General features: G+C 32.1%; 1 protein-coding gene across 1 annotated transcript; it reads right to left on the bottom strand.

Moving 5' to 3' along the window:
- Positions 1-398: 398 nt before the first annotated feature.
- Positions 399-22,754, bottom strand: LOC129225248 (endothelial differentiation-related factor 1-like). The gene is made up of 5 exons (XM_054859824.1): positions 22,531-22,754; positions 14,400-14,451; positions 5,948-6,108; positions 3,324-3,417; positions 399-783 (listed from the first exon to the last, which is right to left on the bottom strand). The coding sequence occupies exons 1-5, from the start codon at positions 22,606-22,608 to the stop codon at positions 695-697; spliced, it is 474 nt and encodes a 157-aa protein (XP_054715799.1). The 5' UTR covers positions 22,609-22,754; the 3' UTR covers positions 399-694.
- Positions 22,755-24,719: the final 1,965 nt, after the last annotated feature.

Here is a 24,719-nt window from a genome sequence, read left to right on the forward strand (position 1 = left end):
GGAATGCTACCAAAATATAAATTCCCATTTTACGAAGTAGAAATAAAAAAGAAGCGGGTGATTCGGCTAAAAAGCGAGAGTCTGTCGCCAACATTGGGAGAGGAAACAACAGGCAACTTAGCTAAATTTACTGAAAAGAGATGATTATCAGTTAAGTCACATATACATATTTTAAATTGCTCTTATCTATACAAAAGCTATATTCAAATTTAAAGCCAGAGACAACAGAGAGATACAAGAGTACTTTGTTAATTTAAGGTTGCTTTTACTTTCTAAGGAGTGCTTATTAGTGTTTATGAATCCTGCTCTCAATTTATTATTGTACTAAAAATATAAAAATTCAAGTAATGAAAATAAGTTTATTAATGAAATAAATAGACAAAAATAAATGTATTTTAACTATTTATTTTTCTTAACAATCTAATCAGTGCAATACATACAGGCAATTGTACAAATACTATTGTTTGATTTTAAAATAGAAAAATCACTCAGTGACAAAAGAATACTGTTTGTGTCAAAAATATTTTCAAGCTGGCTCCTTCAACACATATGTAACAAAAAGATTTCAACCTTAAAAAATTATAAAAGGAATATTGAAACAGTAACTTGTTTGCTGACTGTATATTTGAAAAATTGAAGAAAAAGAAAACATCTTGTAAAAAAAACTTTAAAATTACACAAATTTGTACTTTTGTTATTTTTTCTTTGGAGCAGAAGTAGTTGCGGCGGCAGCAGCTTTTCCATCAAAATTTTGTCCCTTTTCTTTGCCTCTCAATTTCATGCCTAAAATTTAAAGGTATTTATATCAATTTTAACACATACTTTATTTTCATTATTTAATTTATAAATGAGTCATGTATACAATTTTTATTAATTTGTGCATTTTTTCAGAGCTATTAAAATTAACTTTATAAAATTGTATTACTTAGCTTCTATTTTAGTACTAAGTGATTTTAATGTTTTCTTCAAGGGAGTTGAATATAAAAAAACCTATTGCACAAAGTAATTCCTCCACCATCCAATATGCCTAAAGGTACGATTCAAAAACAGCGTGTTTATTTTATTTAAATTTAAGTGCCCAAATAGGATATGAAGTGCAGTATATCACAATTCTCAATTTTAGGTCTCTAGCGAGAATTTCAACATAGCAGAGGTAAATTTTCGAAAGGTTGCTCTAATGGGCTTTTAAATAATTATGAATTTTCATTGAAGTAATTAATGAACAATGAAAAACATTTAACACGAAGCTGAAGAGAATTTTTTTTTTTCATGTTGAAAGAAACTCATGTTAAAAGTATTGCCTTAAACCCCACTTGTACTGTTTCAGACTCCCATATCATTTTGTCTAAGGGCCATTTCACAGTATTTGAGTGTTGCGAACTCTACATTTCACAAAGTTTAAACATCAATATTTATTACATTAAGATATAGAAATTAATTCTATTCTTACTAGTCTAGTTGCCCTACCAATACACTAACTGTAAATAAAATAAAGAGCTAATTTAACAGCAATTAAGTAGTTATAGCCAAAAAGGTATGTTGCGGAGTCTACACATACAAATTCGTTAAAAAGTTGACCAGCATAGAGCTCCATTCCCTCTGAATCTATTTATCCCATATTATCAACGCTTTTGTTTTTTAAACACTGATACACTACAGGCAGTAAGAATGCAAAAAAATAATTCAAATAAAAAAATTGAAATATTAGATGAAAAAAACTTCACGTACACAGAGAGAGTGAAATGCTTTATGTTGCAAACTCTACAAATTGTACCAATTGACTTGTGTCAATTTTTTTTTTTTTAATTTAAATTTGTTTTACAAGAAAAAAGCGATTAAAGATTAATATTTACATTTGTTTTACAAGGAAAAGTAATTTAAGGCCTTCAATTAAGGAAAGAAATACTGTCTCTTATTTCTTCATTGTAAGCAAAAAATCTTCCAGAGTCAATGGGTGCTGGATCCTCTGGAAGCTTCATTAAGTATCCTGTTGCAGGAATTGTTTCCTTTTCTGGGTTTTTTAAAGGTTTGAATTTGAATCTACCAGCTGGACCACAAATTTGATTTCAATAGATTTCTTTAAATCTTCACTGTTTCTTCTGCACACCATTGGTCCTTAAACAGGACAGCAATACACTAGTCTTTTTGAAGATACTATTTGTGGCGTGATAAAGTGTTTTTATCTTCCTTCTTTAGTAAAGACATATCAACTTGTTTTGAGTCAACATATGGTGAATTAAAACTGCAAATCACTTTTTGCTCATGAATTCTAAAGTGGTGCATATTTCTAGCTTGCAGAATGTCCTCACATTGGCTATTTCTCTGCTCTAAGTGAGTAGAACTTGCAATTTCATCAATGCTTTCAGGGCTGACATATAATACCGTTATCGACTTTGCTTCTCGTCTAGTAATGCTGAAGAACACTTCAGCATCATTAGGAACATTTACATATCTTCCTTGCATGGTGCATAACCATACAATTCACTTTTACCTGGGCACCAATTCGATACACTGGCCCTTTTCCATGTGCTGTGTGAAAGAAATCCCAAGAAGTTGTGCAGTCATGATCTATTCTATGCATTTTAAAATTCATTTTTAAACTGTCCCTCACATCCATCAGACTTTTAATAAACATGTCTTTTTGAAGATAATTTAGATTTCAAACCTCCCAAATTTTTGAGTCAAATGCAAAAATGTATGTTTTTAGCGGCATTAAGAACTGTGTGTGTTAAGTAAAATAATAAAAATGCTTTTTTAACTTGTAATATGCCAGTTTTTTTTTTTTTTCAGTTTTTTTTTTTTTTTTTTGTAATATATTGAGTAATACAGATGTAATGGTGGCGAAAAGGTGTTATTTCATGACAAAAGAACTTTAATTATGTTTAAAAATGTATTTAAAAAATTTACTTGTAATTTTTTCAAAAATATGCGATTTACACATAAAAAATCTTACTCTGCAGAAATTCATCTATCGTGTTTCTGTTCGGAACCAATTAACCACAATGAACGAGGGTTGATTGTACACATGTTTTGGGGACATAAAGAACCCCTTTTTCAATGGAAAAGAGGTGAGCCTATGAATGAAAACACATATGATAAAAGCTTGGATTTCTGTTGGCAGTTCTCTGAAAATTTGTGCAATTTTATGTTGTAACAAGAAAAGTTTTAAAATTGCAAAACTTTTTTCAAATACATTGATTTTTTCCTTTTTAACTAAAAATAAAAATGGTAAAAGTGGATAATCTAGCCTCATCCTCCCCTGCATAATTAAGAGCAGTCTATTAAATGAAGCAAAAAAACAAAAAAAATTACAAGTTTCTCACCTATCACCCTTTCAATTTTTGTAAGAACTTGTTGGTTAGGCACTGCTCTTCCAGCTTCATAGTCATTTATAACTTGTGGCTTTTCATTTACTCTCTAAAAAGAAAAACAATGAAATTTTTTAATTTTCACAAGATCAAGAACCTGCTAAATGAAATAAAAGAAATCATAAAAACTAAATTTGTCAATTCCCGACCTTAAACCAAAACCAGAAACTGAAAATGCAAAAGTAAGGTCTGAAAAGACTTTTTGGTAAAGGCTGATTAGAATATTAAAGACTAATCAGTTATATTTATTTAATACTATTTTTTTAAAAAAATATAATAGTTATTATATTTATTTTATTCATTAGGAAAATTTATTCATCTGTCCCAAGCAGCCATTTTCTAGCTTTTGATTAGTAAAAAGTAAAAAATTCAGCAGGAAAAGAAAAGAAATAAAGTCCTTATTTCTGATGAGATTTTTTTGAAAGTAAAACCTATAAGCCTGTTAGACATACATTTTTTTTCATAATGAAGTAGAAAAATACAAAATCAAGACAATTTTTTTATATGCTCTTTTTATACGAAATTACTAGCAGATCAGTGTTGCACGAGTGTTAAATACAGGGATAGAAATTTTAAAAAATACATCACTGGTCAAATGGACCAGTAACTACTAAATTTCAGTGGTGTGTAGACACATTTAGGAGTCCAATATCATCTCCTGGTTTTAAGTAATAAAAAATTATAAAATAAGATGTTGTAAATAGTCTACTGAATGACAATAAAAAGTCTACACAGAAGGATTGAACTTATTCTAATAAATGCTTAATAAATTAGGCTATCTCTTCCTTTCGCTAGGACACTTCACTTTTTTCTTTTCAAAAGTAAACAAAGAAAGCTATCCCAAAATTTTAAATGTTGTGACAATCAGTTGATCTGCTTTGTAAGCCGATCACCTTTTTACCTATTCAATTTTATTTAAATTAACAAGAAGTTCCACCTTGACTTTAACAAGCCTCTTCTCCTCCTGCATACATGGGTGACAGACACTCAATTGGATGACTTGTAGCAGTTTTTGAAGAAGGGAATATCAATTTTTGGGACAGAAAAACTTTTGCAGCAGGGAAAATCATGTTTTGTAGCAGGGAAAAAAAAACATTTCTGCTGTTTTATAAACTTAAATTAATACTCCCTTCCTTGGTTTTCGTTTCTTAAAGACCATGTGATACTCATCATTTCACGCTAATTCAGTTTAAAATTGATTAACACAAAAGAAGTGAAGTAAAGACTATATAATGTAAAACCCTACAGGATTTGCATAACATTTGAAATAGTTCTGTTTAAAGAACTAAATTTTTATTGATAACACTAAAATTTGACGATAGCTACTAAAAAAAAAAAAGAAAAGTAGTCGACAAACAGAGGAAAAAAAGGTGCGTAAAGTTTTCTTTTACCTATTAATATGTAAAGATAAGAAAAGAAAAGAGAAGATTAACTAAAAATATATATAAAATTTTATTTCTTTTTTTAGTATTGAATGCATTACAAATGTATATAATATGTACTATATTCTCATATGTTTTTATTAACTTAGTGTCATTCAACACTTTTAGCTTACTGTCTCTTGATCTAATTAAATTTCACTCATTAAAATATATATTTTTGTTTTGCATTAGCAGGGTTGTTTGGCTTAAACCAAATGGTTTAAAAAACAAAAAACATGTTTTTTTTTCAGAAACGTTTTTTTTTTTTGAAAAATTTTATTGTTTTACCCCAAATGTTTTCACAAATTTTACATGTTACTGCTAAGAGTAAAATTTAACAAATGCAAAGTAACTAATAATCTTTATAGATAATTTATAGATTTAATAATTTTAGAAACAAACTTTATAAGGTTATGCAAGTTTGCTAAATAGTTTTTATTTTGTTCTTTTCCTTTTTTAAATCTATGCAGCTTTCTTATTAAGTATACCACTCATAAGGGGATGGCATGAACTTGTTTATCAAGAAAAATTTTAAACATGGTTCCTCTGATATTTAACGAGGGCACTGAATCTGATGGTGGAGGTCTAATTTTTTGTAACTTCACCATTTTCCAGATATATGCAATTAAAATATAGCATATTATAGCAGATTTCAATGACGAAAGTCTCGGTGTATGCAACAGGATACGAAAATTTTCATGTTTCTTTTACATATTAGGATTGACTTGGGACTAATTCATACATGGACACTGAATTTAAAATAGAATCTGAAAATTAATACACCATTTTAACAGGAGCGTATATAGGAATTTATTTCTGGAGGAGCCTACACCAAAAATAGCGAGAACTTTCCAAATGTTTGAAACATTTAAGTTCTTAAGCATTTTGAGGTGGGCAAAATACGCCCACACTATTTAAGAGAACAATCAATGACTATGGAAAAGCCTCATAAGCGTTGCATAGCTAACTATCGAGGTTTACTAAATCGAAATATACCATTATATGCTATATTTCAAAGGTTCATATCTTAAAAACAGGAAAGTTAGCACCATCAGACTTGGCGCACTTCATGTATGTAAGAACCACATTTCATTTTTTTCTTCTGGAAAACAAGTTTGTATTGTGCTTCCATTAGAAGAATATAAAATTCTTTCTTACTGTAGCAAGATCTTTTTGTGTAAGGCCTTTATTTTGCCTGCCTTGTTGAATTAGACGACCAACCTCCAGACCAACAGTATCATGATGGAGCTGTTCTGTTTCTCTATCCAACTTGGAAGTGTTTAGAGTTGTTTGATGCTGCTTGTTAGTAGCAGCATTGACTGAAAGAAGAAATAAAAGCATTTTATTTAAACTAACATATTAGTATCCGAATACAGTTAGCTCTCTGTTGTACAGCTGCTCCCCTGTTCGTTAAACAGAGAGTCAACTGTATATTAAAAACATACAACAGACACATAGGGTAGTGAAACTTATAATTATAGCTTTGAAATATAGTAAACCCCATTTAAGAAGTATTCCTGCTTTATAACTACTTTTCTCTGACCCAAAATTAATTCCTATTTTTAATGTTAAGTTTATCCTATCAAAAAGTATAGCATCATTCCCCACTTCAACTAACCAGATTTTTCAAATCTTTCCCATACAACCATCACCGATTTGGATCAATTTTATAAAGATGAAGACATGCCTTAGAAACTAACAAAATTCTTCACATGAAAAATAACCTGTTTTTATTTATTTATTTATTTTTAATGCGTTGTAGAGATCAAGTTTGTCACCTTCTACCTCCTTTTTGTTAGTACCATTAGAAAGGAGATTTAATTTCAAAATAAATATTTTTTCCAATGGTGATCTTTTATATAGTTTAGGATTTAAAAATAAGCCTGAAAAACTATCTGTGGTTCACGAGAAAAGCTCATTCTATAAATGTATAACACAGTAACTGCATGGAAACAGGTTCAATAGGGTTTATAGCTGTTATTAGTCAGAAATGGTTTTTTATTATTCTTTCAAAAAGTTAGTTTGAAAATTAAATATGACAAACGGAAAAATATCTTATTCAAGATGGAACAAGATATTTTCTGTTTCTTCACCACAATACAGTCGAGTCTCGACTTACGTGAGTGATGTGTTCCTAGACCCCTTGCCTAAGTCAAAATTTTACGTTGTGGAAAAGGTTATGCATACGATTTTTTTAGGAACATAAACTCTTTTAGACAGTAAAAACATCCCTCTAACAGATTTAAACCATTCCTCAAATACACGTAAGTTTCTTCCGTAAAAAAAACTGAACTTCTACTGTATTTAAAAAAAAAAATGTTTTATTCAACACAAAATACTGATAAAATGCACAAAATGCATGATCAGTGAGAGGGAGGGACACAAAACAGGGGCCAATCCAGGATTTTTTTCTCACTACCTATTTTTGTGAAAGTATTGCATCATTCTATTTTTGTGAAATTTTAGACGCATCCTAATTTTTGTAAAAGAAGTAGTGGAACAAGTGTAATTTTAGTTTGAAAAGTGTAAATGTCATCTAGTATTATTTTTAACAGGTTTCGTTTTTTTTTTTTTTTTTTTTTGGGGGGGGGGGGGAGCTGAAAACCTAAGAAGTATGAAAAATACCATTGTAATTTCAGCTGAATGGTCTATGTACTGTGTACAATATAGGAAATTATGAGAAAAACGGTTCCTCAAAACAGATGTTTAAAGATTGTGATAACATTGCATAAATACACTTTGGCGAGAAACAGCTAAAAACAGGGGTGATTGTGACTCCATAAAAAAATACCTGAACTTTTTTTCCCAAGAAGAAAAAGTGTTTTGAAGGGCATATATATACATTACGTGTATGCACACATTATTTATATGCATAATTATTTGTTGGGGCTCAAACTCGAAGCTTTATTTGGACTTAATACGTCCATGTGCATGGAAGGAATTTAATTCTTTTAATTTTTATCATTTCTTAAAATTTTTCAAAGAATGTTTTATTTCCCTCCACTGCATCTGAATCCTTAACCATTAATTACATTCATTTACTAAAAGTGCATAAAGATTTCAGAATTAAAAAAGTTTGGGGCAAGAGGGGCAGCATGCATTATGATCACTGTGCAATAGAGATAGGCGATATGCGAATTTTAATACCACGATAAATCGCTCACCAAATATCGATATTTTCGATACATATAGGTCGTTAAATTGCAACATTTTATGGGGGGAGGGACTACAAAGACTATTAAATAAGCATCTGCAACCGAGAAAAGTCATAGACCATTTTGGTGAATAGCTATAGCAAGGATTTTCATGTGTTTGTGTCTAGCTAGGCAGATTATACCACAGAAACTTTTGGAGAAATTAATTTAGAAGAATTTAAGTCTTTTTATTAGTGGGTGGCAATTTTTGAGGGAAAAGGGGGCTTGGTAAAATTGAGGGGTGCCATCGCAGTCGGGGGGGGGGGAATGGGCACCCCTAATTACATCATCTGCATACTAAGATATGCAACAGAGAAACGCTATTAGTCATCTTGAAAAAAAAATATTAAGGGGGGAAATATCAAGTAACCCTCCTTCCTCATCTTGTCTAGCCTTTATTTTGTCTCCCACCCCAGCTGTTCTTCGATAATTACCATAGAGCTTGCAAAACATGACGGTAGCTTATGCTTTATACCAAACGAAACGTCTTCAATTTGGACTTTCGGCGTTTCATTAAACATCAACCAAAATTTTACAAAAGTGAGTTTTTCTGAAAGTATAGGAGTTCCGGTATTTTCGAAGATGAAGATACCGGAAATCAAGATGAAAATACCGGAAATCCGGTAAAATACCGGAACACAATCACCCCTGTAAAAATGAGTTAAAATACTACAAAAAGGTTTCTATTTAAGCGATTGTTCATATAAACCTACTTATAATTTTATTTTATGAGTATATTTTGTTTTAAACAGAGAAACAAATTTTATATTTTAAAATTCGAATTGTTGGGAAATTTTCGATGTTTTTGTGAAGCTACTGATTTTAATACTAGATTTTTGTGAAAGTACCGATTTCAAAACAAGATTTTTGTGCAAGTACCGAAAAACGGTAGCAAAATCAACCTGTATTGGGCCCTGCAAAATAACACAGCACGGTACGTATAGTATGTAGCAATAATAAAATGCTGCATTAAAATAGTACTGTACAGTAGATACAGTATTACTATTTATTACTTGAAAAATTAAAGATGATGATTTATGCTCCATGATCAGATTGTTATTCTTATCTAATATATTTTTAAATCAGGGTTGGCCGGATTGGACCCAATGGGTTTTTTTGAAAAAACCCATTTAAAAAAACCCATTATTTAGCCCACTTTTGGGTTTTTTAAATTTTCTGAGAACTTTTTTTAAAAAAAATAATTAATTTAAATACTTTTACAATTTAAACTTCTTTTTTATTTCTTCTTCACAATAGGCAATGGACATAAAAAATGAATTTTGAACTTTAATAGTATTTCTTAACTCTTAAGGGCATTAAAAAATGCTTCAAAGATTTTAAATAAATACAGTCGACGCTCATTATAACGACCACACATTATAAAGACCATTCCATTATAACGACCAGTGGTAAAAGCCCAAACTTTGTCCCTATGAACTTAATGTTAATTTGCTTTCGGTATAACGACCGTTCTGTATCTTCTAATCCGATACAACGACCGAATTCAGCGGGCACTATTTCCGATGTTTTTCCAATAAAGCAAATTTGTAGCTTGAAATGATCTTGATAACTGTTTACAGACAGCTGCATGTAGTCTTCACTGTTCAATCCAACTTTGAGAGGGGGTGGGAGTACTACTCAAAACAGCACAGAAAAAATAAAGGGGGTATAAAGTGAAATTTCCGGATTCCGAAGTAAAAGGGGTTGACACATTTTATGTTAGTTTGGTGTTTGATCACGTGGTTTTTAAGATCTTTGCAGTTTTGCATCTCTCTGAAGCAGCATGGAATGAAGTCTCAGAAAAGACCCTCAAAAATTGCTTTCATCATGTTGATTTTGAAAAGCAAAAGGAATTGGAATCTACGGCTGAAATGCAAAAGCAACTTGCTGAAGTCAGGCAATCCAAGATGAACATTTCGATGAAGAAGATGAAATGCTGTAAAATGTTTTTAAGAAAATGAAACTGGATGAAGAGTTAAACTAAAACAATTATGCTAACATCAATTCTGATTTAGCATGTGTTGAGCATCTGTCAGAAGATGAACTATTTCTCGATACTGTGCACAAAAATTAATTGATGTATCATGATCAGATGAAGAAGGAATTGAGACCAAAGTTTCTAATGTGAAAAGTTTTGAATGTTCAAGGGAATTTTAAATGTTCTTTCAAAGGCACACTACTTATCATCTATAACTGAAATGGAAAATTGTGTTTTGCAAAAATCATGTGCGTTAAAAAGGCAAACAAGTGTTTCTGATTTTATCTTCAGAAAATAAATGATTTTTAAGTAAACGATTTTTAAATATGTAATCAGTTTTTTCCCATATTTTCTACTTTAAAATCGGTCATAATATTTTTCACCCATTATTTTTTAAAAAATGTCTATGATAAAAAATACTTTAGGAATTTAACTGGAATCTTTGAAAAAATGCAAACTTTATTAGAGCACCATTACATGCGTGATGCATGTATATATGTTTTTTAACTTCTACCTCTTATAACGACCACCCATTATAAAGACCTTTTTCTCTGGGACGGAGATGGTCGTTATATCGAGCGTCGACTGTATATTTAACTTTTTCCTTCAACTGGTCAATAAGGAACTCAAATTATCTTGACTAAATCCTACGCACGTCAGATTTTCTTGGTATCTGCAGATTGTACAAAGGATACTACTTTAGCTAAAAGGCTCTCATGTGAATTATTTTCTGCAAACCAACACGTCACAAAACTCGAATAAACAAGGTATAACAGGGTTCATACACTTTTGGTTAAAAAAAGTTCCCTGACTTTTCCAGGTTTTCCAGGTTGTTTTTTAGAAAATTCCAGGTTACTCGCTTCATTCAAAATTTAAGTTTAAATAGTAATATTTTCAAAATAATTAAAATTGTTTAAAGTAGCGATGCAGAACTGAAACTTCTCCCCTTAGATTTAAAAAAAAAAAAAAAAAACTTGGTTTTTTTCTTTCGTTTGTTTTTTTTGTCAAAATTTTAAGTTTTTTTTAAACATTTTGTTCAAAATTGTTTTAATTTGTTTATTATTTGTTGAAAACAGAGTACTTTCAACTTATTTTAGCGTTTCTTTGATGTCACGCGTAATATTATAGCGTTTTGCTGTAGTCCTGCAGCAACCTTTTAGCATCCGCTTTTGGTTTACAATACTTTTTATTTTCTTATAAGTAGGTTACACGAAACATATTGAGCAAAATGCAATGCCAAATTTCAGTATAAATATGATTAACTTGTTGCATCAATCGGCATACCATGTAATGCATAGTAACAAAAATCAACATCCACCAATCATAGGCTAATGCCAATAATCTTTTTTTTTTTTTTTTTTTCACATATTAAAGGACGCTTACATTAAAATTTCAAACTTTCTTTTCCAGAAAGTAATAGTCAATTTTCAAAAATTCATAACTTTTTGCACATTTAATGTTATTTTCAATATTACACATTGATATAAACGTCCAATTCTGTTTCTGGAAGTTTAAGTCTACTTCCATTGTGCAAACGATCAAATATGGCGACAAAGTGAAAAATTTAAAATAATAAGTAGATTTTTGGATTTGTAGTATAAAAGTAGTAATAAATAATTAATAATCCTTAAAAAACTACAATAAAAGCAAAATAGTCAGAATTTAGCATATAAGAGTCTAAATCAATTAAAACAAAAAAAATGTTATGAAGTTAAAATTTTGCATTTTTCCAGAAAATAATTACAAATTATCCGGAAAAAAGGGCACAATTTGTGTTGTTTTCAATAGTTTGCATTGCAATTAACATCCAATGCCGTTTTCGGGAACTTAGGCACTTGAAAAATCTTGTGTACTTCCATCTTGGGAATGACCAAATATGGCGGCTATGCCCAGAAATAAGAAATAACTTTTTTTAAATTTGTTGCATGAAGACAATTAAAAAATAATAAATCTTCATGATAATACAATTCATTGAAAAGTTTTTATCACATTTGCGTCCGAGGCAGTGAGGATAAGATTAAGTTTTAAGAACAAAATTTTTCATTTCTCAAGAAAATTATTTCAAATAATAATAGAAAAAACAATTTGCAGGCCATTTTTTGTTGTTTTCATCAGTTTTCAATTAAAGAAAACATCCAATTCTGCTTTGTTTTTAGAAACTTAGGCATTTTTGGATCGTATCTACTTCTATCTTGTGAATGACCAAAGATGGCGACTACGTTTCACACGTAGCTGAAATGATTTTTCGATCAAAAAAAAAAAAAAAAAACGATTTTCCCCGATCGACCCTCCCATCTACAGGTTGTGCTTCCGAAGCAGTAAATTGTTTTCTCTCCTGTTGAGTTTGTGCATAATTGCTGTTCACCTGATTTTTTTTTCCCTTGGGAACTACTGAGAGCCAAAAATGGCGGCTGCTGAAGATTTTTTGGGTCGCTACTTTTTTCATTGCTTTAAAATTGTTACAATTTTTTTTTAAATACATCGATAAAAATGAAGATTAGGTCTTATAAAACGAAATTCCCTGAGAAAAAATTGGGAAAAGAAAAATTTTGGGGACACATTTGGAAAATTCCTTGACATTTTTGACTAAGTCATTTTACCTGATAATTCCAAGTTTTCCCGGAGCGTACGAACCCTGAACCGAACAGAATGTTGTGGCAACCCATCTAAAACTTTAGGCAGTAGAAAGAAATGCGTTCCCCTCACTGACTCCATGTAAGAAAATCTTCGCTTTTTTGGCGCATTTTTCGTTGTAAAATAAAACGTTCATTTTTCGATTGCAGTTTTTAAGTGCCAGCGTCGGTTTAGATAAAAATTTACAATTTTTTTCGTGAAATCACAATAAAAACGAAGACTAGATCTCATAGTACTTAATTCCTTGGGAAAAAAATGGAAAAAAAAAATTTGGAGGACAAAATTTGAAAACTCCCTGACTTTTCCCTGACATTTTTGACAGTGTCATTTTCCCTGACAATTCCCGGTTTTCCCGGAATTCCCGGAGCGTACGAACCCTGGTATATTTTTTAGAAATTAACAGGTTTTACAAATGGTCGGACAGAAAACGGAATAGGATGTACAGTATTTTCATTATCTTACGAAAAAGTTTAATATTTCTTACTCTGTACACAGAAATAGAAAAACAGGCAACATAAAATTCAAAGAAATGTCTTACTTAAGCTGGAATTCAGTAAAAAAGGATTTAAACTACTTGAGGTTCTACAGTAGTTTTGCATATAACAAAATGAAATACAATAAAGTAAAATACAAAAAAAAAAAAAAAAATGTCGCAATAAAAAACGAACAAATAAACAATAGATTTTATCACTCAAGAAGTAACTTTGTCTTAACTGTTGGTAATCATGGAAACTAAAAAAATCTGAAACTTCACCATTCTTGAATTTTGTCGTCTTTTATACCCTTCTTCAGAAAACGCTGAATTTTCCAGCTTTTTTTATCAAGACAATTTTTGTGCTTTGTCCATATACTTATGCTACAATATGCTACGAGTACCCCACCTTTCCCCTAAAAAAAAACAAAAAAAAACACATTTCTTTTAAAAAACCCAGCTTTAGTTTGGTTTTTTTGGGTTTTATTTAAAAACCCCCAAAAAACCATGGGTCCATGGGCTTTTTTAAAAAAACCCGGGTTTTTGCCAGCCCTGTTTTAAATACAACTGCTTTGCCTTTTCTTTTACATTGTTTCCATCATGCATGGCAACACCCATCTTCCTGGTCTCTTCAATCCACAATACAAGAGCAGCTTCCATCTTCTAATATTTACTTTGCTTAGACATTACTTTCCAAGCTTCAATATTGAACCAAGTTCGTATTTTTTGTGGACTCTTTTTCTTGACTTTTAATTGTACTTATGGAAGATTCACTCATACTTATTGTCGTGTTACTGTCAATGCACTTTTTAGTTGCTCAAGCATATAGAGAATTTTTACCTTTTGTTTTACTGAAAGAAATGTTCTTCTTTTCTTTCTATCTTCACAAACGTTATATAAAACACCACGCTAAAGTGCCACAATATTTTATCAATTTTAAAATACAGAATGAAAAGGATGAATGAAAAATGCTGATTGGTTGTTTGATACACTAACAAAGCAATGTGCAGACTAGTATGGTGTGGGAACTTCAGCTGTCAATGATGCTAAAGGGATGCAAGTCCACTTACGAAATCAATATTTAATAGCCAATAATGAAGCTGTTACTTCTCTGCAAAAATTTTCGTGCTGCAGGTGAAGAATTCGCGTCAGCTCTAAAATTCGTTACTCATGAAAAATTTGCTCTACATCCATTTCGCGTAAGATGAACAGCGTTGTAGCGGGAGTTGACTGTACATGTGATTTCAGATAAAGATAAGTAACCTTACATTCATGAGAAAATGAATAAACAATATTAGTGTGAATATTTCAGCTTTGTTATACAAGACTTACATTTTTTTGTTGTCTCTATTGCCAACCCTTGCCTTTGAGCAGCATTAATAGCCTAAATAAAAAGTTATAATGTAAATTAAAAATAAATATTTAAGAAAAACATTGTCAAAATCAAGAAACAATTAAAATTTTCAATACATCTTTTATAATGTAGATACCTTAAACTTATAATCTTACAGCTCAATAAAATTAATGCATTTAAACATGAGTGAGAAACAAATCCTTAAAGCTACACAGTACAGTGCCTGACGCTTATTAAAATCACATCCGCTCTGAGGACATAATAATATATAAAAATTTATAATGCAGTTGATTTATAAACCAGCGTCTCTACACTTCAAATACAGTTGAACTCGGTTAACACGAAATGTCAAAAATTCATGAATTTGTTCATATTGGCCGTTATTCTTAACAACCTTGAATATATAAAATAGGGAAGAAAAAATGCATATATCCATAATTTACTATGCATGTATTTGCTATACAACATAATACATTGCCAGTCATTTATATGTCTAACAATTCATGAGTTAATAGTGGTTTTCTTTTTATGCCACCCACCATTGGTTTGAAAAAGATTACCAGAAAAAGCAGCATTTAATTCGTAAGAAACATAGACTGTCAGGATAAACTTTTTTCTTTCATGAACCAGAAAAGATAAGCTAAGCTACAACACGAAATAACCTGCCTTATTAATGTTCTAGGGGTGCTTAAAATATGTGGAACAGGCATTTTTATTGTGTTAAATTGTATTAGCAATAACTGAATAGGCTATTCGAAGGAGGGTAATAATGGAACGCGGAAAAGGGACAGGTGACAATACCCAAAGGAAAAGATAGACTGTTTTATTCCAAGTAAATAACAACAGTATGAGTTTCCCTGATGAGTTTCAACCCTTTCATTCACAGAATAGCAAAAGAGTGAGAGAATTGCCTTGGCTCTAACAACTGCCCATGCTGATGTCGTCCTTTAATGGTCTAAGATCCAGAGCATCTCCTGCCCCCTTGAGAGCTAACAAGTTTGACTCGGGGATAATGAGAAAGTAATACCTAGGAGGCTGCATTGACCGCAGTCATTGTCAGTTAAAATGCAGTGCCATGAGGTAGAAAAGGTAGAATAGCTGTCACCACTTGATAACTAAAAAAACGGTAGGACGTTACTCGAAGGATTAGAAATGCTTGGTGAGCTTTCTGCAATGACAAAGTATCAGAAGGGAAAAAAATCAATTCGGAAATTTTTCTGTGGAGAGGTCAGAAATTTTGTTTGTCTTAACCGAAACTTTCTTTTTCTTCAACATAATAACCATGAAATTTTTAATATAGTTCAATAGTAAACCAAAATTATTAACAGAGTTCGACTGTACGTCAAAAGGTTTTAAATTTCAAATCTTCTGAAAGAAGAATTTTTACATTTCTACTTTATTTTAAGAGTTTGAAAATACAGTTGACACAAAACATGAGGTAATTCACACAAGTGTCTTATAAAATTGTTATATTGTTTTTTGATTAACAGAAATTGAAAGTAAAGATTTGATATCATATGAGAATTTATAGAAAATGTTTTATAATCTTCATCATTACCTCCTCGTTGCTCTACTCTAGAGTGCAAAAGAGATGAGTTCGGGCTCATTTTTGAGAACCCGGGCTCGCCTCAGCCTGAAAATTTGTAACCAAGCCCGCCTGAGCCCGGGTAATATTGTCTCAAACAAAAATCCGAGCCCGCCTAAGCCTGAAGGGGCATTCCACGGTATTTTTGACATTATGTAGAGTCCGTAATGTGACCTTTTTTTGCCATAACTTTTCAATTTACCGTTTGATTTTCAAATTATTTTAATTTGAGTTGATGTGTTGGTAGGAAAAGATCAAAATAAAATAATATGCTAATCAAACAGTAAATTAAAAAGTTATGGTAAAAAAGGTCAAGTTACGGACTCTACATAGATGTCAAAAATACCGTGGAATGCCCCTGAAGGAAACTTTCTTTGTATCAAAAACTGATCCTTCCACAGTCTGACATGATATCTCTGTTAATGAAATATGTTATGTCAAATGTTCTTCATTAACAGAAATTTCTAAATTTTTTCAAATTGCTCCATTTCAAATGCATTACCTACTGTATAACATATTGCAATAGTAATCACAAAAAAAACATATTATAATTAAGAGTTAATTTATTTTCTGTTTGCTTTCTTGGTTAAATTTTCACATTGAATGAACAGATTTAAATTTTTCTTTCATTTTCTCACAGTAGGAAAATGTTTATTTGCTTTGAATTTGTTTTTTAGATTGATGATTGAATATCTTAGCTTGAGTCCAAGCCCGAAAGCTATTTTCATTTCTAAAGCCCGCTTTGGACTGGCAGGCCCGGCTTGAGCCCATCTCACCTCTTGAGTGCAACCAACTAACGTTATTGAAAGGGAAAATTCGATTTATTTTCTCCACTTTTTATTTTAACGTGACATAGTTCAGGAATTAATTATATCTGTTGCAATTTTTAAAATCTTATAACATCGTCTTATTGAATTTTTAACATATACTCTCCAAAACCTCGACTTTTTATATTTTGTACTGCAATAATGACATTATTAAAAGATAACTTTAATATGGTTTTCTTATTGTAATGACTCTGTTCTTCTAAATTTGATTTTAAAAAGTGGCCAGATTAAAAATCCTGTGTTTTTATAAGTGGCAGCAACTGTACCTTTAGAAAAACAATAATAAATAATGTGCTAATGTAGAGACAAGTATGAAAAGAGGGAGGAGAAATGGAGCAGCTGCATTTATAAGCCGAAACAAAATGCAAAGAATAAATTTCTTGCTGGTCCGGTAGTTTCAGCAGCTTTATAATAGACTCTCGCTTGACCCTACTCTACCACATCAACTGAACAAGGTAGAAAAAGTTTTCCTGCTTTATTTCGGGTTATAAATGCAGTTTCACTCTTCCTGCAGTCCTCTTCTTTACTCTCCTCTACATATCTTTCCTACATAAGCAAAAAAAAAAAAAAAAAAATTAGGAAAAAACAGAAAGTTATAAAAAGTAAGAATGAAATTAATGTAAAAATATCCCATAAAATTTTATCATAAATATAACTTAATTTGGGAATTTTTTAAACATGGCCCGGTAAAAATCTATACCTATTTTAGAAGACTGTTACATTTCAAGGCAGAAACCAACAAAATACTTAAAAACATAGTCTATTGTGTCACTTCAAATTGCAAAACTCTACTGAAACTTAATTCTACGACTTTTTTTCTGCTAAACTCTTCTATAACGAAACTTGAAGCCGACTTGTTTTTGATCGCGATAACTGTCGATGAGAGTCAATTTGTCTCAGAGTTTCTTAAAAATGTGTCTTAATGAGCTTTAATTTCGAGAAACTCCTTTCTGGTGATGCTACTGTCACTGGACAGGAATGATGTCTCTCACCCTTAAATGATGTGCTCACCAACCCAGAAGATTGCTTTGCTATCCTATTTGATTTGCTAAGATTGAATCGTCAATTTGACAGAATCAGGTTAAAAACGCATTACAAGTTCTGTTTGAAACAAGAAGCACCCTTTTTACGGGGTTTAAACTAACTTTGTACTAACTTGCAGAGATATAGGTGCTAAAGGGCTTTTGAACATAGTAAAACGGCAATTTTTTTACGTTTGAAAAGTCCTTTTCGAATTCGTGGTCTCTAGTAATATATTTTGCTCTTTAGCTAAGGACTTGAATTGAGTGGAGCCTAGGATTTTCCATTAAAACAGAAACCCTTATATATGCTGTTTTAATAACTTGAAACAGTTGGAACAAGCTTTATTTAAAGCAGCAAAAAAATATTTCTTTCAAACGACGCAGAATGTTAAGTGGTGTGGGAAATCTTCTATCAATTTAATAGGCAATTTACATGAAATTTTAGCTTAAAAAATTTAAAAAAAAAAAAAACTAATGAGGAATTAAAGTAAAAAAATTCCGATGCAACCCCCCAGGGTTGTTTGGTTTAAACCAATTGGTTTTTTTTTTTTTAAAAAACCATGCGTTTTTTTTTAAATGTTTTTTTTTAAAGCCAAAAAAAAAAATCTATTTTGCAGGTTTACATTGATTTCCCCACACATATTGAAAAATGTAAAATTCCATTTATGCTAAGTTCCAGAGATAAATACTAAAATTGCAAAGTTGCTTTTTCAAAATGTATTACAAGCTTTAATCGAAAAAAAATATTAATATATTTTTTATTTCATATATGTGCCATAAAGCAGATTTCAACTTCCATCATTATGCTTAATTTGCATGATTAGTTAAGATTTACTAAGGATTGAATCTTTTATTGTAGATTCAATCCATTATATTGCTCACTCCTGTTGCAGGGGTGTGACATTTTTTCCCATTTATTTGCACTTTCCTGGAATTTTAACTTTGACTTGTAAGGTAATCAACAGTCTAACTTAATTGTTTGCACCTAAACATTAAGATCTGTTCTGCAGGTGAACAAAAATAATATTTTTTGAATCAAATTAAAAAAAAAGTTTATACTTCATATTATGATACATAATAGTTCCTTATATTATAATGTAAGAAGATTAAAAGACAAATTTTTTAATTCCCAGAACAAAATGCAAATGTCTATGTAAAAATTGATTGAGAAATATATAAATCTTCACACATAAACTACTCTCCATTGGTGTGTTTTTTGTTTTTTGGATTCCGTTTGCTCAAAAGATTTTGATTGGCTATACATCTATGCTGCTTTATGACTATTGGGTGCAGATAATTCTTAGTTTTTTTTCCCCTCTTTTGATCATTAGAATTGGGATTTCGGTATTTGTTTTGCCTTAGCTAACCTGTGCAGTTTACAAAAGTTACTTACTCATATTGTTTTAAAAAGAATGCCTAATTCTGGTAGAAAAAAAGACCTAATCTGGCTTTCATTTGATGAAATCAAAAATGAAGCCAGAAAAGGATTAAGAGCTAAGTGTAAAAACTGTGGTCGTGATGGTCGTGAGATGGAAGGGCATGTTAAAAGGATGAAAAATCATCTTGAAAAAGGACACGAAACAGAAGTCATTTTGAACTCAGTCACTGTTGCAGAAGATATAACGTTTTTGGCAAAAAAAGTTTCTTGACATAGAATTTGCTACACATTTATTTGTTCTCAAGAGTTTGCATTTAATATTTTTTAAACTTCAATACTGGATGCAACATGTATGCCAGTAAATAAACTGTAATTTAAGCCATGTTACACCAATTTTTGTATTTTTGATTTGGTTCTTTGTTTTAGCGATAGTCGCTAAAACCAAGTTCCCAAGTCTTTCCAAAATAAGAACAGAGTCGAATATAGAGCAGCACTTTTTTTTAAAACTTTGTCAGTACAACAGCAATCGATTTTTTGACAGTTCAATCATGTACTGTTGTAAATTTTGCTTTACCTCAATGTTTGCAACATTGTGTATATAAAAATCAGCATTATGTAAGATCAGAAAGAAAAAATATGAAAATTGTTCTTTTGAAAAGATTATGCTTAAAATTATAACTTTTACCTTTATTCGATAATTATTCATATTATGTTGGTTTTATAAAGTTTTTTTTCTTGGATCTTCATTATATTTTATCTTAACCTGCATCACAACCACTTCTTGAAGTATTTCGTATCATAAAGGGTCTATATATACATGCATACTAATATGTTAATCAAGTCAAACATTTCAATCAATATTTCCCACAGAAAACTATTTTAATTATTTAATTTAGTTACAAGATTTTGTTCTTATCTCTTTAATTAATCAAGAAATTAGGTATAATGTGACTATTGAATAACTGTTAATTACATGGAACCTTAATTACCTTCCGAAAATTGTTTTTCTCGCAAGTAGTATTTAAACCGAAAAAAAGCCCGGTTTAAACCAAAAAAAACCTGGTTTAAACAAAAAAAGTTTTTTTTTTGAAAAAAAAAAAAAAAACGCTTTTTTTACCCCCCCCCCCTCCCACCAGGGCTCGAAGTAATTTTGTACCAAATTTCAAAGTTGTAAAAGCTATGGGGTCTCTTGGACGTTGGCAAGCCACCGACTTCTTTTCAATTTCTTTCATGTTATTATTTTAATATACAGAGATTCTGAAGAACTGAAAGTATATTGTGTTGCTCTCAGACCATAATATACATCCTCCTACACCACCAAAAACAATATCTAGGCTTCATCGGCCAACGAGAGGCTGGTAACCAAACCGGCAAAGTGGTCCTATTTTCTTTTGGTGGGCCCCTGTTCGTCCAAATTCTGTTTTTATAATCGGGTCGAGCCTTCTAATAGAACCTTAAACTAGATCAAGCTTGTTTTATAAAGATGTAAACCATAAAATAATATAAGTAGGTGTGCAGTTGATTTTCTGCAAATAAACAAAAGAAAGAAAATAAGTAACATAACATTGGTCACCTTTTGACATGAGTCATCCTAGAACTTGAGTAAGATAAAAACTTTCAATTCAATTTACGAAAGCAAGAGGGCGCCATTTGCTTGACCGACGTAATAGAGGGGTGATGAAACCCTGATCCCAGCCGGGGGGGGGAGGTAAAAGAGAAGAGAGAAGGGAATTCAGTCGAGAGGGGGAGCGAGGTGGAAGAAACTTGCACGCTGGAACGAAGGGGGTCGACGAAAGAAAGGAGATGAGCTGACCCCACAGCGCTGATAGCCGTCGAATCCTGACCCCTCGGAAGTCTATGATACATTCCCCATCGAAAAAATGATGATATTGCCATTGCGGGATGCCTACTGCAAAAATTGATAAGATTACAGGAATTGACTTGGCCAAGTGGAAACTACATTGCCTTAAAAATGCATCTTCTACTGCAACTCTAATATTGCTGAATGGGGGCCACACGATTACGAATGTGTCGACAGCAGATAAACTGTAAGTTCAAACTCTCTTGCTCAATGATGACCATTTTCTCTTTTATAATTGATTAAGGTTTTAATATTGATGATTAATAGTCAGTGTGTAACGCCTTATGTAACTTCGATTATTTTCTAATTAAACATATTTGTATTTGATGAGAGTTTGCAAAATTTTTGTGTCACATGCTATTTCTTCTTTAAAACAAATAGAGATGTAAATTAATTGCTTTTACTACAATGAATAAGGAACAATTTGTATTTGAGCCGATTTTGTATTATTATCCCACGATGCAATTAGATTACATATTTTGAGGACGTGACGCCCTATTTCTCTTATCTGAGAAATTTTGTTATGAAGTGTTTAAAGAAAAAAATTTGTATCTGGGTTGACGGATTGAATATTACGAAAAGCAATATGATCACTTTTATAAGAATATTGGGAAGTTAATTTGTAAATTTAAAGAGAATTTTTTCCTGTTAAGACTTAAAGTCAACAGTCCATACATAGGCATGAGTCCCTGGGCGGCCACCCAGATTGTCTGGCCCTGGAGTCACCCTTGGTTCCAGTTCTTTGACTTTTCCAAGTTAGGGCAAATGTTGAAACTGCCACTCTTATCCATATTCCATCAAGTTTTTATATGGGGGGGGGGGGGGGATTTACCTCATGCCAGAAGTTGTCTCCAAGGGAATGAGCCCAGCTTGGTTTGCTTCCCCAAGATCCAGCACTGTCTTTTCAGGTAGGTTACATAATAAAACAAGAATTGTTTTTCACATAAGCATAATCTGCAAGCTTTTTTATGTTTATACTGGACATGCTTTAATAGCAAATTCACGACAAAATTAAATAATTCTAATACTAACAGCTCAATTTTCCACGTTTTGCAAGTTTGCTTGCTCCCCGTGGATCAATACTTTAGAAAGAGCTCAGGTCATCATTAGTGGGGTTACAGTTAGAAGGGGGCGAATAGCCTTGAGTCTTAAAGCACTTGTTGAACTTGTTGCACCCCCTTGTTGTTGATTTTCAATTCAATTTAACTTGAGTGACTTACAATCCTTTATCCTGGCAAGTTATTGGCCGAGAAATGCCATCGGTAACGACAAACAAGCACTGAAATGAGCCAAGTACAAAAGCAGAATTGCTGACAGAAATTGCACAGAAAAAGGGTTTTTCAAGGTCCACAAATGCTATGCTAAAACATATCAAAGGATTAATTTTATGAAACAAAATTAAGAGACTAAGATTGTAAAAATAGCACTAAACAGACCTGCTGCGATCGCAGTTGGCTAGCTTTAGGAGGCTTTTTACGCAAGTATGTGACAGTATCCCAGTCATCTTCTGCCATTCTGTTTCAAGATGTTTTATCTAAGGATGAAAAAAAGCTTTTAAAATTTGTAACAAACGAATAATTACTTATATTGCTTGGTACATAAACTTAAAATTTTCTTAAATTCGATGTGTACACTTTTCTCGATTGTACAGAACGTGCAGTTGCGGATACAGTCAAGAGTGATTCCATCTTCAGGTTTTTCAAAGGGGGGGGGGTCATAGGTTACGTTCGCATAAGGCTACCGGTTAACCGAGCTTCGACCAATAATAAGCGGTCAACCACTAGCTCTATGCAAACGTAACCAAAATCAAAATGAAATGAGGCAATCTTTATCATTTTGTGTCAGACTGTATGTTAAAATAAAAGTGGATCACTTTTGGGGTGCAATAATGGTTGCGTTCGACGAGCTCGACCGGTTAGTTAATCACGTAACAGCTAATGATCACGTGCTCCAAACAACCAATCAACTGCTTAGAATGGTAACCGCAGGGTCGACCGGTGAGTTTCGTCGAACGCAACCAATGAATAATCATAGAGGAAAAGAAAGAAAAAAATAATAAGGGCAGCGAGCCAAAGGGGTGAAAGCACTAGCTGCCGCAGCAACCTGGGCGCAAACATCTGCATTTTGGTGAAGACAGTCCCCACATTAACAAATACCTTTCGTTAACCTAATTTAAATGTGTTTTCAGCTGTCTAGACTCTTTAAAATACTTCTTAAATTGCTTTTCAAGGGAAGTTATATTCATATTCCTTAACAAGTATAGCGGTCAATAAAGTTCTATTGGATATCAATAAAGTATTACATACTGAACCACAATCCATCAGTATCGCCCGCAGGGCACCGTTTCCCACTCAAAAACGGATCCAGAAGTTTTTCGAAGGGGTGATGGATTTTTACTACGTATTCGACTCGCACATGCTTGAGGGATGGGGGGAGTTTTCATATTATTTGGATTAAAAACACCGAATAGAGATTTAGTCAAGAACGGGGAAGCAGATCCCTAACGCATTTCTTTCCTTTACTTTCTTCAGATGTGCCCACCAACGGGAGGTCACAGCGCAGACAGAGCGCCATTGAAATTTGGGGGGGGGGGGGAGCACCCCTGCTTTCTTAAAAGGAACATAATCTCAAACTATTTTCAAGTAGTTTTTCTTCAAACTCCGTCCACTGCAGATGTACATTGTTATTGTTTAATTCCGACGAAAAACCTCTTTCGAACAAAATCAGTATTTCTAAAATTGGGTACAATCCAAAATTTGCATCTTTGTATGCATCAAATTAAACCCAGAACCAAAAAACTGTTGTAGTCCCAATCTCCAACTAGGAAAATTCGAATTACAGAAGAAAAGTCCCTGAACCTCATCCCTTCCAGTAATGTCATTCTATACCTCCCTAAATGTCATCAAAGATAGACTGTACTTACGTTTTTAGGACTTCAATTTTGAAACATTCCCGCGGTGCAAGGTTTCTCTGACTCTGCAGTCCTGTATCTGTAATCATCAGTGTTCAGCATTTGCACTACCCAGGAGGGAATTTCACTGAGTTACTGGTAAACAGAATTCGATCGAATTGAACAAAATCAAGTTGAATGAGCCTCCGAGTTAATACCAGGAAACAATGTAGAAAATTTTTGCAAAAAAAGATAAATTTTTCTGTTCTGAGGGGAAGGTAACGCATTCAGCCCGAACTAGGACTCCTCTTCATATAAAACACAGGTGATACGTTGCGCTATTTTTTTAGTTTTTTTTTTTTAAATATAAATGCTTCTTCCTCCATAAAAATTCCCAAGTTTATAGGTATGGGGGAGGGGATGGCCCCCTTCTTAATCCGCCCTTCCCTACATAATTTTCTATAAAAATTGCCATATTCTTTTTGGTATAATATTCCAGATTTTTTTTTGCATTATCCTTTTTCAGATAACCCAATTATAGGCTCTTCCACAAACATCTCAAAACCATTTTTCATCTATAAAACTCAAACAGTTTTTTTTTTTTTTTTTTTGCGATAAACTTGCTTTATAGCTGAAGCCAATCCAGCATTCTTTTTGATCTTGTGTTATTGTCCTTTTTGAGGGCTGCTGAGAGCCGTGGCAGGATCTTTATCAGTTTTCATAAAATACACCGTC

This window comes from Uloborus diversus, chromosome 6, assembly GCF_026930045.1.
Source record: "Uloborus diversus isolate 005 chromosome 6, Udiv.v.3.1, whole genome shotgun sequence".
Taxonomy (NCBI): domain Eukaryota; kingdom Metazoa; phylum Arthropoda; class Arachnida; order Araneae; family Uloboridae; genus Uloborus; species Uloborus diversus.